Source organism: Homalodisca vitripennis, chromosome 7 (genome assembly GCF_021130785.1).
Source record: "Homalodisca vitripennis isolate AUS2020 chromosome 7, UT_GWSS_2.1, whole genome shotgun sequence".
NCBI lineage: Eukaryota > Metazoa > Arthropoda > Insecta > Hemiptera > Cicadellidae > Homalodisca > Homalodisca vitripennis.
In genome coordinates, this window is record NC_060213.1 from 15,166,159 (window position 1) to 15,181,525 (window position 15,367).

At 38.2% G+C, this 15,367-nt stretch overlaps 1 protein-coding gene across 1 annotated transcript; it reads left to right on the forward strand.

The window, feature by feature from the left end:
- Positions 1 to 338: 338 nt before the first annotated feature.
- On the forward strand, positions 339 to 11,926 carry LOC124366621 (succinate-semialdehyde dehydrogenase, mitochondrial-like). Its single transcript, XM_046823216.1, has 6 exons — positions 339 to 446; positions 2,359 to 2,529; positions 3,311 to 3,394; positions 5,434 to 5,566; positions 7,492 to 7,505; positions 11,828 to 11,926. Exons 1-6 carry the CDS (start codon positions 369 to 371, stop codon positions 11,924 to 11,926), a joined length of 579 nt encoding a protein of 192 aa, XP_046679172.1. The 5' UTR covers positions 339 to 368.
- The last annotated feature ends 3,441 nt before the right edge of the window (positions 11,927 to 15,367 follow it).

Sequence of the window (15,367 nt, forward strand, 5' to 3'; positions counted from 1 at the left end):
TTTTCACTAACTATACAGATAAAACTGGCAAACTATAGACACCGTTTAATGTGAGCGTAGTTTCATTATCAGTATCAAATCAGCTGATCTGAACTCTAATCTTTACAATCTAGAGCTGTCATACTGAATGGTATCAACCGTTTGTGAAGCCAACAGTTCACATTGTGCTCAGATGTCGGTGTGTTTGTTCATCATTTTCTTGGTACCTCAGCTCTGCTCTACGACGAAGGACAAAGATCACGAGTTCTTCCCGTTAGTGCAGAACAGAGCTTTTATAAATGGCGAATGGGTAGAAGCACGCAGCCAGATGACGTTCTCCGTGTTCACCACATCCCAGTAATGGCTCCGAGATCGCTGCTGTACCGGACATGGACGCTGTGGACGCCGTAGACGCCATCAAGGCAGCCTCCATTGCCTTCAAGAACTGGAGCACCTTAGCTTCCAAGGTAAGTGAAACAGTTCCTCAGAAGGAAGGACAAAAGTTGACAAACAACGGACCTACAACGAGTGTTTCTCAGATCTTCGTTAATATTCCCTCCTTACTAAACATCCCATGACTTTAAATCTGGGTGTGACCAAATCTATTGAAGTATCTCCCCGTGTATTACTAACATTCAGCTACTTGTCGATACAGTACTGAAGAGATCCTCGTAGCATTGAACACAATACAATCAATCAGAAGAGACGCTGTTCAGACGCACCCTGAGACCCCAACCTTCTGACCGTACATTGTTTACTTTACATGGTTATAACAAGTCAACTTTAACACATGCAATTTTACTTTTGAACAGATTTAAAATACTTCCAGAGATTTCTATTCACTTTAGTTTCAAGTGTTTTTATTGTTATCAAAATGTCGTCCTCCCTCAAAACCTACATGTGTGGTAGTACCTCAGAGTCCTGTCTAAATAAACGTAAACAAACTAATAACAAATAATGAAAAGCATTTTCCAACCACCCTACCCCAAGTGGAAACTGTTTTTCTTTCTTTAGATACCCAACTACTAATCCATATTGACCTTCTAGTTCTATTTCACTGTGTAACTAGAGCATCTATTTGGAATGTATTGTGATTCCACATTAACAACAGACTCTTTCAAAGTGAAACTTTTACCCATAAATCGACACGATGAAGCTCTTAACAAATCATCCCATTTTGCTCAAATAGACCTGGAAACTTGTAACTGAAAACCGTACTGAGAAACTTTAGGGACGATGGATTTCTTATGTTTAGATGTAAAGACTTCTTTAATTTAACATTCCTTCCTATAATCCATGTTGACTCAAACTGTCACGCTTCCCATCAATGAAATTTAAAACACGAGGTCTGGCCTTGAACCTCAAGCATGATGAAATCTAGAGTTCAATAGTGTACTTCTTCACTGGTCCTTATCTGATCTTGGAAGTACTTGGGATACTGAGTAAACTGAGGCTGTCCAGCACATCCTTCAAATGATTTTATCATATCCGGGTAAAAGCTATTTAATAATGATGTATTTAAAAGTTTCTGTTGACTAATGCATCACAAACTGAAGTAATGTTTTAAACATAATCCAGCAGATCACTTCTGGCTGGTTTACACCTTCCAGTTGAACCCACCACTGGGAACAGCAAAAACTGATGTGTCACTTAAATGTGGGCAACCTTATTGGGTGGTCCAGGAGCGGCACATCACTGACCTCAAATGTTGAGATTCTGGAAAGCAAGAGTAATTCGATAGGTCTAGTCCACTGCGGACGATGGCTGTTGGGAGTTGGTGGGGTTCGTTCTCTAAATATCAGAGGTTCTTGTTAACCTCAACAAGGGTGTGTCAACCCCTGCCTGCTTTCAGAGGCTGGTTCAGAGCTGGCCTCCCTTTCTTCCGGGGGACATGACTTTGAGATTAGTGCCCTAATTATTCCACATGGATCTCCATAGGAGGCGGCACCTGTTCCCCAACCTTACCCATCCTGAATATCCTGTCACTCCGGAAGCAGCGCTAAGGTCCTTAAAGGACTAAGTGCAATGTATAAGGTCCTCGTCCTAAGAGAAAAAAAAAATGTTTCAAACAATTCTGATTAGACCACACTAAAGCTCCTATCCATGCTTTACTGAGAAACCAGGCTCTTATTTTGTTATGATTGTTTTCTTGGCATTCAAACTTTAAAAAACATTAACTGGCTTATTTGTCTAAAGTCGTTTATCTAGGAGATTATATATCTATTACTGTTGGGATATTTTCAATATTTATTATTTACACGGAAATACTAATGTTATACAGGCAAGGAAGAAACCGTAAATATTGGCTTCAAAATATCAGAATTTCAACTTAATTTTTAAAACTGTTGAGGAGTGAGCACGGATGTTTGCCTGGTACAGGAGCGAGCCGCTCTGCTCAGACGATGGTTCGACATCCTGGAGCTGAACACGCTGGAGATCGCCCAAGTTATAGCACTGGAGTCCGGAAAACCTCTCCAGGAGGCTGTAGCGGAAGTGGCTTACGGCAATGCCTTCGTGGAGATGTTCGCCGGGGAGGCAACAAGAATCATGGTATTGTACAAATATTACAGTACTTCGTGTTTTGCAACCTACAGTAATAGTATTCCAAGAGCTACTACGTTAATTGAAATATTATTTATTCAATATGTTCTTGTATTAAGGTATTTTCTGGAACAATCAGCACAATCTGGAACCATACACCATGGTATTTCAGGGCTAATGACTGATCTAAATGATTTCTTTTATGTAGATGAAAATTCTATTTCCGTATCCAGTTTGCACACGCCAACGGCTAAGGCACAAACTTGGAGAAAAGATCTAGTGGTCAAGCCCCATGTTTTTAATCTGTTTAATCCGGTTCTTTTAGTATTATGCATCAATCTTTTATTTTTTGTAAATTTAGACCATTTCCAATATTGTTAAGAAATAATATTCAGTGCACACGTTTCATATTTTCTCGTCTGTGGTTGTGTTATTAATATAATCACATCCACGATAACATATGTCCAATGGTGCGCCAGGAAGTAGATGTAGTCAAATCGCTTTCTTCAAAGATTAATTTCGACGATGGAGGTCACCAGAATTGTTACAGGATTTTCCACTTTTGGTGTACAAACGATAGGCAGTAATACCAGTCAAGAACAAAACCAGTAATAGCAAAATGAAAAATGTAATGTATTACATAACTTTAGATGCTAAAACAACATAACTTCAGACATAGTGGGCTTTAAATGTGTCTGTACACTTAATTTAATGGAAAATTATTTTTAAAATGTTGAATTTTTGTTTAAAATATGTATTATTGATAATAGTGAGTTCGGTATTGTTGCAGGGAGAAACAATGACGAGTGGTGACAATACCAAACAGTATTTTTACCTGAGAGAGCCGGTTGGAGTTGTCGCCCTGATAACTCCGGTAAGCGTATTCACTTCAGCTGGTCAACACTTTGATTACATAAGTATTGTTATCAATATTATTAGTATTTAAATAGTTGGTCGATAGTCATTTGGTCCCGTTATGTGTTTATTGTAGTGAACAACAAACATTTTCAATACCAGTTTAAATTAAGGTTTGTCTCAACCAAGTACTACGGAATTTTATTTGGGGAGGGGATGCTGAAACACTCAGGACTTGGCTCTTCTGGGAGGGGGGGACAACACACAGAAAGAAATTTCTCTAAGACAAACTTTATTAGTCTAATAAACATTCTCTACTTAATATCGTGTTTTTTTTAATTATTGAAAAGCTAAAATGTATTACTTTCCTATTTCTACTTTGTTAATCAGTTTCCACCATTCATATTCTGCACACTGTACATAAGGATACAAATTTGTTTATTGTTATTGATACTGTTTAATCAATCAATATTTATTGCGAAGACATGATATAGCACATGTATAGCAAAAGTCAATTCGAGTTCAGAGCTAAACATTTGTACATTCTTACCACATCAGGATCACACTCACACATACGATTCAAAATTCATTCATCCTTCATTCATTGTCAATTTTCCACCTACTGCGCCGAAGTCAATCTCCTGATTGGGTGATCTCCCAATCAAATGCCATAAACCTCGGTAACATAATAAAATGCTTGTGGCGCTAAAAAAGCGTTTCAAACGAGTTTTAGCACATTGGGTGTCGCGGCATTCTTTATAAAAATTGGCCAGGTTGTTGATGAAATGAACACCTGTCTGTGAGGGTGTTCACAGGCAGAGTTGTTTCGAAAATGTAGAGACTTGGCAGAGTAAATTTGTTGAAGTTTTCTCTACAAGACTCTCTGAAATTCAAATGAGCTATTCATAACAGCCATGTTACTGAATCATGCATATAATAAAGAAACCGATTGGGAGGGCAATGAATGTTGTTTAGAGTAAGTTTACATTTTAGAGACAACAAATTAAACAAACTTGGATAGAAAGGGAAAAATATAATAGGAAAAGGGGTTGAATAGAGAAATGGTGGCACTCCCCGAAGTGTGATGATGTCTTGATCCATAATCAAGGGCCGCACGCACGCACGCACACATGCACACGCACGCAATCTAAAGCGGGTTCAGGGGGTTCTCAAGATAATACCCACAACCTTGTGTGTTGAATTACACAGTTACATTACATAGTTAACAAGAGTTTTACGAGACACATTCCCGGCACAAACGAGGTACGAGCCCTTATCTAACCACACGTGGATGCACATTTTGGAACGAGAGCTGCGATGATGTCCTATCAGGTGGTGTCACGTGATAACATTACAGCCTAGAGGGGTATTTTAAATTGTCTCGGCCAATAGTGAGCAATCGCCCGATTTCTACGTCATCTTCTACACTCAGTGTAACTAGACTCGTTGAGTTGTATATTTTTTTTTATAAAGAATACAAAATGTAAACCAAATTAATCAAACAAAAGAAATTATATTGCATACTAAAGAGACAGAAGTGTAAACTCTATACAGTTGGAATATTCACGTTTTTAATCCTTTGTTAAAGCTTCAGACAGCTGTTAGGTGTAAACCTCACAGTTCAAACAATTCGACGGAATATACGTTACCCATTTACTTATTTATCCATTCTTTTTAATACAGTGCGCGTCACATTGGATGAATATGAGATGATTGAGTGAATGTAAATGGAGTGAGGATGCCCTTTATACTTTTTTAAAAGCCAAGTTCAACTTACTTAGAAAATGGGTATTAATTCATTACCCTAGTGACCAGTACAACTATTCCCTACAGTGGTCTAGTATTGGTCCGGTTGTATGAACTGAATGATATAATAGTCTAGCTCTTTCAAAGGTCTATATCAGACGCTCCTAGTCAACTGGAAACAGCACCCAGATGTATACACAGCTTGAGAATATATTTAGTAACTTCGAATCAAGTCACAATCTAAAATTTGCATTAGATAAGTAAGATTTTTACTTTACAATCAGTGACTAATCGTTGTGTATTGCATGGAAGTGGAACTTCCCCCACACCATGATACTACGGAAGGCTGCAGCAGCGCTGGCCGCAGGGTGTAGCTGTGTGGTGAAGCCTGCGGAAGACACGCCTCTGACAGCGCTAGCCTTGGCCTCCACCCTTCAGCAAGCCGGTACGATTGTCAAACTAACTACTGTTTACCGCAAGTGAACTGACAAATCTGAACACACAAAAGAGCTGATCTGTGTAATTAGAACATTTATACTTATCTGCTTTTAAAATATTCAAAACACGTAAAAACTGTGATCAAGGATACTTTATCTACTACGTATTCTTTAATCTGCTATAAATTACAGATATTAATTTTTTGTTATAAAAACTCAAGGACTTTTGAGTGATTTTTAGGATGACTTTCTTACGGTGGATACAGGTCATACGGTAGAAGAGTATTTTAAATGTATTACAGTTTCTATGTTTAACTTTTCAACACAAATATTGTTTTCCTAACGAGGAATAAGTGACGGCCAAGTCATTTTTTAACCTCAGTAGAATATACTCGTACAATACAATTTTTTGTTTTGAGGTTTTATTTTTGACAATGGAAGGATTGTGAAGGAAACAGGATTTTTTTTGTTTCACTGAACGATGGCAAATGTCTGGGACAATCCTGTTTTCCTTCACATACAGTACAATTTGAACTCTCCTGAGTGATGGAGTAGGAATATGTATCCGAATGTGGCTGTTGCAGTGATTTAGCACTTAAAAGATTAAACATTTAACTATGTAGTTAGAAGACATCCTGTAACTGTAGAAGACATCATAGCCCAATCAGTCTCGGACAAAGCTACAGCTTGTCTGTATACGTTGCATACAATACCATGCTGTTTGATGCAACCGACATGCAACTCTATATTAGTGATGGACAGTCATCGACGTATAGCAACTGGTTTGGTAATGGGCATCCAAATTCCATACAATTCTTATTCTGCATATTCTTGTTGAGATACAGTTAATCTCGATCCGGGTAGCAAGAGAGGCAGAATGTATCCATGCAGCTGAGGGGTGATTCCAGACTAGAGATCTAAATTCAATCCGCCAATCAAACCGTGAAGTGCTCCTAGACTACCCTCAGGTATTTTGTAAATTGCTGTACTCCATCATCACCCGTAAAAGGATTTCGTGCCCAAGCATTTTTTTCAACCCTCTCGGACCATGTTGCTGTGATGACCAAAGATTAATGATAATGAATTATTCAAACTTTAGAATCTACGTAGCATCCACAAATTTAAAGGTACACTGTCTCATTCCATGAAAAAAGCGCACCAGCAAAAATGTACAGAGAAATCAAGCAGCCTCAGCTTTCACAAGGACAAACCCCTAATAAAACGAGTTATGAAACAAAAACAATTCTCAAAGTATATCGACCAAGTACATTTAAAGTCCAAACCCGAGGTAACACCATTCCCCAGGAGACATCTAGAGACTAAATACACTCTTCCGCAAAGATGAATTTGGGAACTATACAAGTCTATCTTCGTCTTATGATCTGGAATTGAAAAGACTACACAGAACCGTTTTATTACCAGATTCTGCTGCCCCAATCTAGAGCTGTCTGAATTTCCTACTTTGGCTCAGACAGGACCATTAGCAACACTAAACAAATGGCCCACTGGTCCCCAATCTGAAATAAACATACTCGGTTACAAACTCATAGACAACGGATCATCTGCCTTTCAGTACTGCCCTCACTATAAACTTGTGACTAAAATGTAGCATAGCAAAAACTTCACTACTGTAGGAGAATGGTAGACAATTAATAGTTAGAAATCTCAGAACATGCCGCATAAAACATTAAGCTATTAAGTTCAATCCGTGTTCTGAATTATTAACATTGACGGACGATTTAAATCTCAGTGATTTTAACAAAGAACTTTTGAACTTGAACTTGAAAAGTATACCTGCCCATATAACCTGTTAGGTAGGCTAGGGTGCAGTTTCATATCTTCAATTCATTACAATCAGTTTTCATTAATTTAAAGCTATTCTAGTTAAAAAAAAAAAAAAAAACAAGATTGTGCAAAATCTGCTCGGTTCCAGGCTTTCCCAAAGGGGTGGTTTTTTTTAAATTTTTCCTTTTGTTTTTTTAAAAAAAAATTTTTTTTTTTTTCCCCCCTTTTTTTTGGCCCCCCTTTTTTGTTTTTTTGTTTTGTCGTTTAATTTTTTGGTTTTGAAAAAAAAAGGGTTTGTTTGTGCTGTTGGGTTTTTTTTTAATGGGGGTTTTTTTTTATTTTTTTTTTTTTTTTTTCTTCTGTTTCCCCCTTTTTTGTCCCCTTTTTTTTTTTGGGTTTTGTTTTTTTTTTTGTTTTTTGTTTTTTTTTTTTTTTTGGGGGGTTTCAAATGTGTTTTTGGGGGTTTGGGTAAGTCGGGTTTTGGTTTCTGGTTTTTTTCCCCCCGGCCCCTTTGCTTTTTTTTTGTTTTTTCTGTTTGTTTTGGATGTTTTGGGTGTTTTCCCTTTTTTTCCCCCCGGTTTTTTTGGGGGTGGGTTTTTGGTTTTTGTTTTTTTGTTTTTTTTTTTAAACTTAAAAATTTTGGGTTTTTTTGCCCCGGTTTTTTTTTTTTTTTTTTTGTGGGGGTTCCCAAATTTTTGTATTGGTTTTAAAGTTTCCCCCCAAAATTTTCGGCTTAAAAAAAACGAATTCTTTTAAAATTTTTAAAATGTAAAAAAAAATCATGAAAAAAATCCTTTTTAAAAAAAGGGTTGGTAAATTAAATATTTTTCAGTTTTTTTATTTTAAAACATTTTTTAAAAAAATTTTTTGGGAAAAATAAAGGACCCAAAAAAACCCAAAACATTTTTTTAAAAATGTTTTTATCCCATTTTTCCCCCTTTTCTTTTTTAGAAAGGTAAATAAAAACGCCCCCCGTTTAAAAAAAAGGTTTTTTTGGGGTTTCCAAAAAACCCCTTTTTCCCCCCTAAACGAGGTCCCAAAAAAAAGGGGTTTTTTGTTTTTGTTTTAGCCCGCCCCCGTCGCTTGGGCCCTTTTTATTTGGGTTTTAACCCTACAAAAATTTTTTTCCAAAACCAATTTCAAAACAAACCCCCCTTTCCAAAAACTTTAAAAAATTTTAATTTTAAAAATTTTTTTTTTATCTTTCATTCCCCCAAAACCCAAAGGGAAAAAAATCCTTGAAAGGTTTTTAAAAATCGTTTTAAAAAAAAAATTTGAAAAAAGAAAAAAACAAAAATTTTTCCCTTCGAAATACTAAATTTTTAAAAAAAAAATTTAAAAAAAAAAATATATTTAAAATTTTTTTTTAATTTGGAAATGAAGCTTTTTTAAAGGGGAAAAATTTTATTCCCCCCTGTTTTAAAAGGATTTTAAAAAAAATTAAAAATTAAAAAAAATAAAAAATTAAAAATTTTTTTTTAATTTTTGTTAAAAAAATTTTTTAAAAATTTTTTTTTCCAAAAGGGGGGATTCCAAAAAAATTTTTTTTTTTTGTTTGGGTGCCCCAAGGGGGAACCCCGTGGGGAAATTTTTTTTACAAAAGGGGGCAATTCCAATCCGTTTAAAAGGGGGGCCCCAAAAGGCCCCCCATTTGGTTTTAAACCCCCCCCAATTTTATTTTTCCCCTTACCTTTCCCGGGGGGGCCCCCTTTTTTAATTTTTAAAAAATTTCCCCCAATTGGGCCCGGTTAAAAATTTTTTTATTTTTAAAAATTATTATCAAGCGGGACAAAATTCCCTTTTGGGCCCCCGCTGATTTTGGCCCCCTGTTTTTGCTAAAAACAATTCCTTTTTGGGCCAAAAAAAAAAAACGGGGGTTTAAAATTTTAAAAATTTTAATTTTAGAACTGGGGGAAAAAAAATTTTAAAAAATTTTGTTCCCCCCATATTTATTGTTAACTTTCTTACTAAATTTCCCAAAATTGGGGCCCTACGTTTAATTTAAAAAATATTTTTTGGTGGGAAAAAGGACTCCCCCTTTTTATTTTTTTTTCCCCAACGGGGGAAAACCTTTTTGGGGGTGGTTTAAATCCCCCTTTTTAATTGGGAAAAGTTTTTTTAAAAACTGGGAGGAAACCCCCCCCAATTTTTAAAAAGTTAAACCTTTATTAAAACAGGGGCTGGGAGGAAAACCTTCCTTTTTTAAAAAATTTTCCCCTCAGCGAACGGGGGAAAAACCCCCCCGGGTTACTTCCCCCCTTTTTTAAATTTTTTAAAAAAATTAAAGGGGGAACCTTTTTGGCCCCGGAAAATTTTTTTTTTTAATTTCCCCAAAACGGCCCCCCCAATGGAAAAAGGCAACCCCCCTTCAAGTGTTTCCCCCCCTTGGGACCGGGGTTTTTTAAAAAAACGGGGCCCCTTTTTCAATTCAAACTGTGGCGGGGAAAGTTTTTGTATTAAAAAACCACATTTTATCAAGCGGGGAGGCCTTCCCTTATTTTTCCCCCCCAGGACGTACCCGCGTTAACTCCGCTCTTACTACAAGTTTTAGGAAAATGTGGCCGGGGACTGTTTAGTTTGTTAATACCATCATTGGTCTTGAGCTGGGGGCAACTCACTCTTTATAGTGTTCCCCTCAGCCCGATGTGGGGCCTCGCTGTTTTTAATCCGCTCTTAAATAGCAATTCAGGAAAAAATGTGGCCAGATACCGTTTAGTAGTTAATACCCCTCATTCAGTCTAGAGCTGGGAGGCAACCTCCTTTCATAGTGTTCCCCTCAGTGGGCGTGGACCCTCGCTGTTAACTCCGCTCTTACTAGCAAGTTCAGGAAAATGTGGCCAGGTACTGTTTAGTGGGTTTAAAACCGTAGTATTCTTTGGCCGTTGCTGGGACAGAGCACCCGAGACCGGTTTTTGGGGGCAAACCTTTTGAGACCGAATCTGGGACAGAATTTTTAGAGAGCGACTAAGAGTGTGAGTACGGGTGGTCAGAACCGCGCCGCGGAATCCCCAGCTGTCATCGCTGTCCCGCCCCCCGCAATTTTTTAGAGAGCGACTAAGAGTGTGAGTACGGGTAGTCAGAACGCCCCCGCGCGAATCACCACGCATGTCTTCGCTGCCCGCCACCCCCCACCACGCGTTGTTACTGAAAGTGTACAAGCAATCGGCACGCGCCTCGTCGCCCCGCACCGCGCGACTGCTGAACCGTCACCCCCAAGCAATCGGCAGGCGCCTCGTCATCACCGCGCCGCGAGACTGCTGAACCGTCCCCACCACCGCGCCGTGTGGGGACCCCGCGTTTTTGTTTCTATAAGTAAAACAAACAATGGGTTACGCGCCTCGTCACTGTCCAGTCCCCGCCGCGCCGCGCGAGACATCGCCCCTTATAAATTATGTTTGGTATATTTGTAAGTGAATTGTAGTTGTATCGGGAAATTAAGAAGCAGAAAAGCCCGGAAAAAAGAAATCCTGCTTCGGCATTAGAGGTTCAAAAACCGGGTGGTTAAGCGATTCCCTAAGAGAAAAATTTTTAACTTGGGTATTGATGTTTTTGTGGGCTGCAGACCTTGTTGTAATGATTAGGTTTTAAAAGGAAAAAATTGATGGTTTCGAAAATTTACTTAATGAAATTTTGATACGTTTTCAAAATAGGGCGTGGCAAACCATTAAAAACAAAAAAGCTCCAAGGGGTTTTACTAAATCGTTTATTAAAAAAATTAAGAAGAGCAAAATTTGGGTTTGGTCAAAAACCCCCCAAACCCTTTCTTCACACGGTTTTAAAGGGAAAGGGAAAATTTTGTTAATAAGGAATTTAGAGAGTTTTTACACAAAAATCAAATAAAGTTTTTACCTTTCTGAAAATGAGGAAAAAAAGTGCCATTATAGAGCTTTTCCCATGGGAACTCTCAATGAAAAAATAAAAGTGCACTTTGAAATTCAAAACTCTTTTAGGGGGTTTTGTCCATTTACAGAAGCTTTTTAGCCCAATAAACAGTAAATTTCATAGCACTATAAAGTGAGCCCACAGAAGGGGAATTCAAGCAATGAAAAAAATTTTAAAAAAACAGTACGCAAACACTGGAGATTTTCTAGTTTTCAGACCCAGACTTTCGGTTGGAGCCCGCGTAAGAATTACTATAAAAAAAGATGTATTTGGAAATAAATACCGCAGAAAATTGGCAAGAGAAATTTTTGGTTTTGTGGCTTTTAAAACAAAATTTGCCCCGTTACCTACAAAATCGCAGGGGCCCGTCTGGTGAGGAAATAATGGATCGTTTTTTGAAAAAAAGTTACAAAAAACTTGTTCTAGTTCAGAGTTTAAATGTATTAAAATGCTCTCATCCTTCCTTCCACTCATCCCACACACCCCCCCTTTTCCTACTCTCTTCCCTTTTTCATCCATCCATACTCATCCTTTTTTCCCTCGTCAATCGCCCATACAGTAAGAGAGTAGCCAGCTCTATAATAATGGTGTTTTTCTGCTAGCAAGCAAACAGCATTTCTCCCAAAGCTTGGATGGTCTTCGAAGATCATCAGTCAAGAAATGGGGCCCCAATTGTGGAGAAGAGGGTTTCTGCATTCTAACCATCCCGCCACCAAGAAACAAAAAAAGTGCATCCATACCTCATCCTTTTCCATCGTCAATCGCCCCTACGTAAGAGAGTAGCCAGCTCTATAAAATGGCGTCTTTTTCCCGCTAGCAAGCAAACAGCATTTCTCAATGCTTTCGGATGGTCTTCGAAGATCATCAGGGCAAGGGAAAATTCCCCAATTGTGGAAAAAGAGGTTTTCTGCATCTAACCTATCCCGCCACCCAAAAAACAAAAAAGTGCATCCATACCTCATCCTTTTCCATCGTCAATCGCCCCCCTACAGTAAGAGGTAGCCAGCTCTATAATAATGGCGTCTTCTCCTGCTAGCAAGCAAACAGCATTTCTCAATGTACGGGGGTGGTTTTTTCGAAGATCATCAATGAAAAAAAAGTCCGAAATTTTGGACTGGGGGTTTCTGCATCTAACCTATCCCGGGCCCCCAAAAAACAAAAAAGTGTATGTCAGCGTCAAATCCACCAGCTTATGCTTCTTTTCCCCGGTTTTTAATGAAAAACCTCCTTCGATAAACAAGTTTGTTTTAAGGTGTGGTGCTGAAGTCAGGAACTCCTCCTGCCCCCCCATTAAAAAAAAAAAGAAATGCATGTCCAAGTTAGACAGACAAACTCCGGATTTTGATTGTTTTGTTGGAAAACCCACGCTGATGTTTTAGGACAATCAATTCCAGAACGGGGATTGCTGATTTTGATATGTCTAAGGGTTTCCCAGTCCCAATTTAAATCTCAACCTGAAGAACAAAACGCGTTTTTGTTTTTTTTAAAAAACTATGTTGCCCGATCCTTTTTCAAATCTCAGACCTGAAGAACAAGACGCGATTGCTTATTTTGATATGTCAAAATTTTTTCCAGAGCCCCCATTAAAATTTTTCAGAACCCGAAAAAACAAAACGCGATTGCTGATTTGATTTGTCTATGTTAAAAACCCAGGGTTTTATTCCCCCAAAATTTGAGCTATAATTTGGGGGATCTACAGCCCACGCTCCAAAGTTTTTAAAAAACCCCCGTAAAAAAGGGTAACCCCCATTTTTTTGAAAATTATATCAATACTTGGTCCACCCCCCATTTGAAGTTCCGGATACGTCAGACTATTCACCCGCATATACCATACAGTTCCCCGGGATACCCTTCACCCCCACATTCCCAAAAGAGTCCAACATACAACGTGCTTTGTCCGACCGGGTGTACGTGCTCAAATAAAACCCCCCCAAAAAACCAATGTCCCAAAAAGTAGTAAGGAAAAAAACGGTTTCCAACGGGGTCGGCACCAAAAAACTAAAAAAAGTGCCAGGCCCAAACCCCATGGTATGAAAAATTTTAAAGAACCCTCTGAAAAGATGGGGAAAACAAAACCCGCTCCTAAAAATTTTTAAAGTGTTGGATTTGGGGAAAAAACCCAATTTGAGTCATCCAACTGGAAAAACCCTCAAAAAAAAATCGAAAAAGCCATACCGTTTGTCAGCACTTATGAAGGCCTCGATACAGGGGGGAAATATTAAACCCCCACGGGGGTGCACCAAGACTGCCGGGCCCCCCTCCAGGGGCATCAACATGTTGGTAAAGAAAAACCCCAAAAAGACCAAGGGGGAAAAAAAAACAAGTACCCCAAGGTTTAAAAACAAAAAAAAAATTTGCTCTTGAAGCGATGAACCGAAAACCGGGCTAGACCCCCAAAAGATTCCTTTCAGGTGTTGGGAAAAAGATTATTAGTGAGACCCCGACTAGTAAAAATTAATAGTGAGAATTGATTAGCCCTACCATGGGAAAAGAGGGAAAACTTCGGGCTGAAACAGAATCGCCTTAACACCTCAAAAAGGTTCCGGTTTCTATCCAGAGGAGTCAAGACAATACTTATGAAATATCAGAAGTCCGTCAGCATTCCGGGAAGATTTTTAAAAATATGTGATTATGAAAAAAGTGGGATCAAAGATCCAAAATGTTTCTTTAGAAAAAAACCACCGTTGTTTCCACCCCCCCCCCCCCCCACCCCCCCCCCCCCCCACCCCCCCCCCCCCCCACCCCCCCCCCCCCCCACCCCCCCCCCCCCCCACCCCCCCCCCCCCCCAAAGGCATCTTAAATCTTAACTAGCACTTGGTTAACTTTGGTGGCTTAACACATTAACTACTATATTTGCTATAGCCTGTTTGCCAACCTAAATTACAGCAAAACTAAATTTTAAATTTAGGTGGCTATTTGAACTTATTAATTAAAATTGTTATTACAAAAGTCTAATACACATGCAATATATCAATGTATAATTCAGAAAAAAATTAAAATTGTGGACCAATTGGTAAAGCATTTTGGTTTTTATAGTACATTTACGATACAAATGAAGCTGCCGTACCAATTGGTATATGCAGAACTTAATATTTACTGATTAGAATCCTCTCTCCGATGCTTCCTCCAATCTAAGCTTCCCACCATTTGCATCTAACCTCTCTAACACTCATTCCCAACGAAAACAGAGGAGAGTTTGTTTTTTTTGTGACTGCTTATCTGTTTTGTTAGAGTATCTGTACTGGAATACACTCTGTGGCAAAATTTTACCAAGAGTGACTTTACATGAAGATGATGACTTTACTTTAAATGAGTATCTGGGCGTTCCTATGTCAGATGAATTTGAAAGATTTGGTAACAATTTTGACAATACCGATCTGCTGAGTGGTCATTCATCAAGTCATGTTCAGAACCGTTCATTGAATACAGATAAAGATGAAATGGACGTTGACATTTTCCATGATAAGAATAAAAGACGATACAATACAACTGGGAACTAAACCAACTGATATGCTGGAACAGTAGGAATTGTTTGAAGATAAAAAACAACATTTTCTTATTATCTATGTTAGTGGTTTCCATTTAAATTTGCCAATACATGCCAAGTTTGTAGATTACTACTCTGAATTTCTTAACAATGATATTTGGAACATGATGGTTGATGAGATCAGAATGTTACTTCTACCCTTCAGTTGAACCAAAACAGTTTATTGGATTTATTTTGGGAATGGGCTTGGACTACCGACTAATCATATTCTCTCCAAAAATCATGCTGCCAGAAAGTAATGAGTAGAAATTGGTTTAAGCTTCTGTTACGTTTTTGGCATTTCAGTAATGATAACATCCCCCAAAAAGGCCGAAATGCAGAGGTATATCCACTAATTACTTAGTTAAATGCTTTATTTTTGAGACAAAACAGCAAACAAAACTTTGGTTCCTTCAGGCATTTTATGCAGTTTCGTCAATATCTTTCTAACAAATCTCTTAAAAATGGAATTAAGCTATTCAAGCTTTGTCAAATAACAGGATACACATCTAGCCTAAAATTGTATATAAACCACAAACAGACACCAATGTGCTTATGACACTTCTGTTGTGATAGAACTCATGGTGAATCATATGTTGTGTGTAGATAACTACT

Excerpts from the sequence above, each read along its gene's own strand:
- LOC124366621 (XM_046823216.1), top strand. The coding sequence starts at position 369 with ATGGACGCTGTGGACGCCGTAGACGCCATCAAGGCAGCCTCCATTGCC. Across the intron at positions 447-2,358 it reads GGAGCACCTTAGCTTCCAAG|GAGCGAGCCGCTCTGCTCAG; the intron begins GTAAGTGAAACA and ends TGCCTGGTACAG. Across the intron at positions 3,395-5,433 it reads TTGTCGCCCTGATAACTCCG|TGGAACTTCCCCCACACCAT; the intron begins GTAAGCGTATTC and ends ATTGCATGGAAG.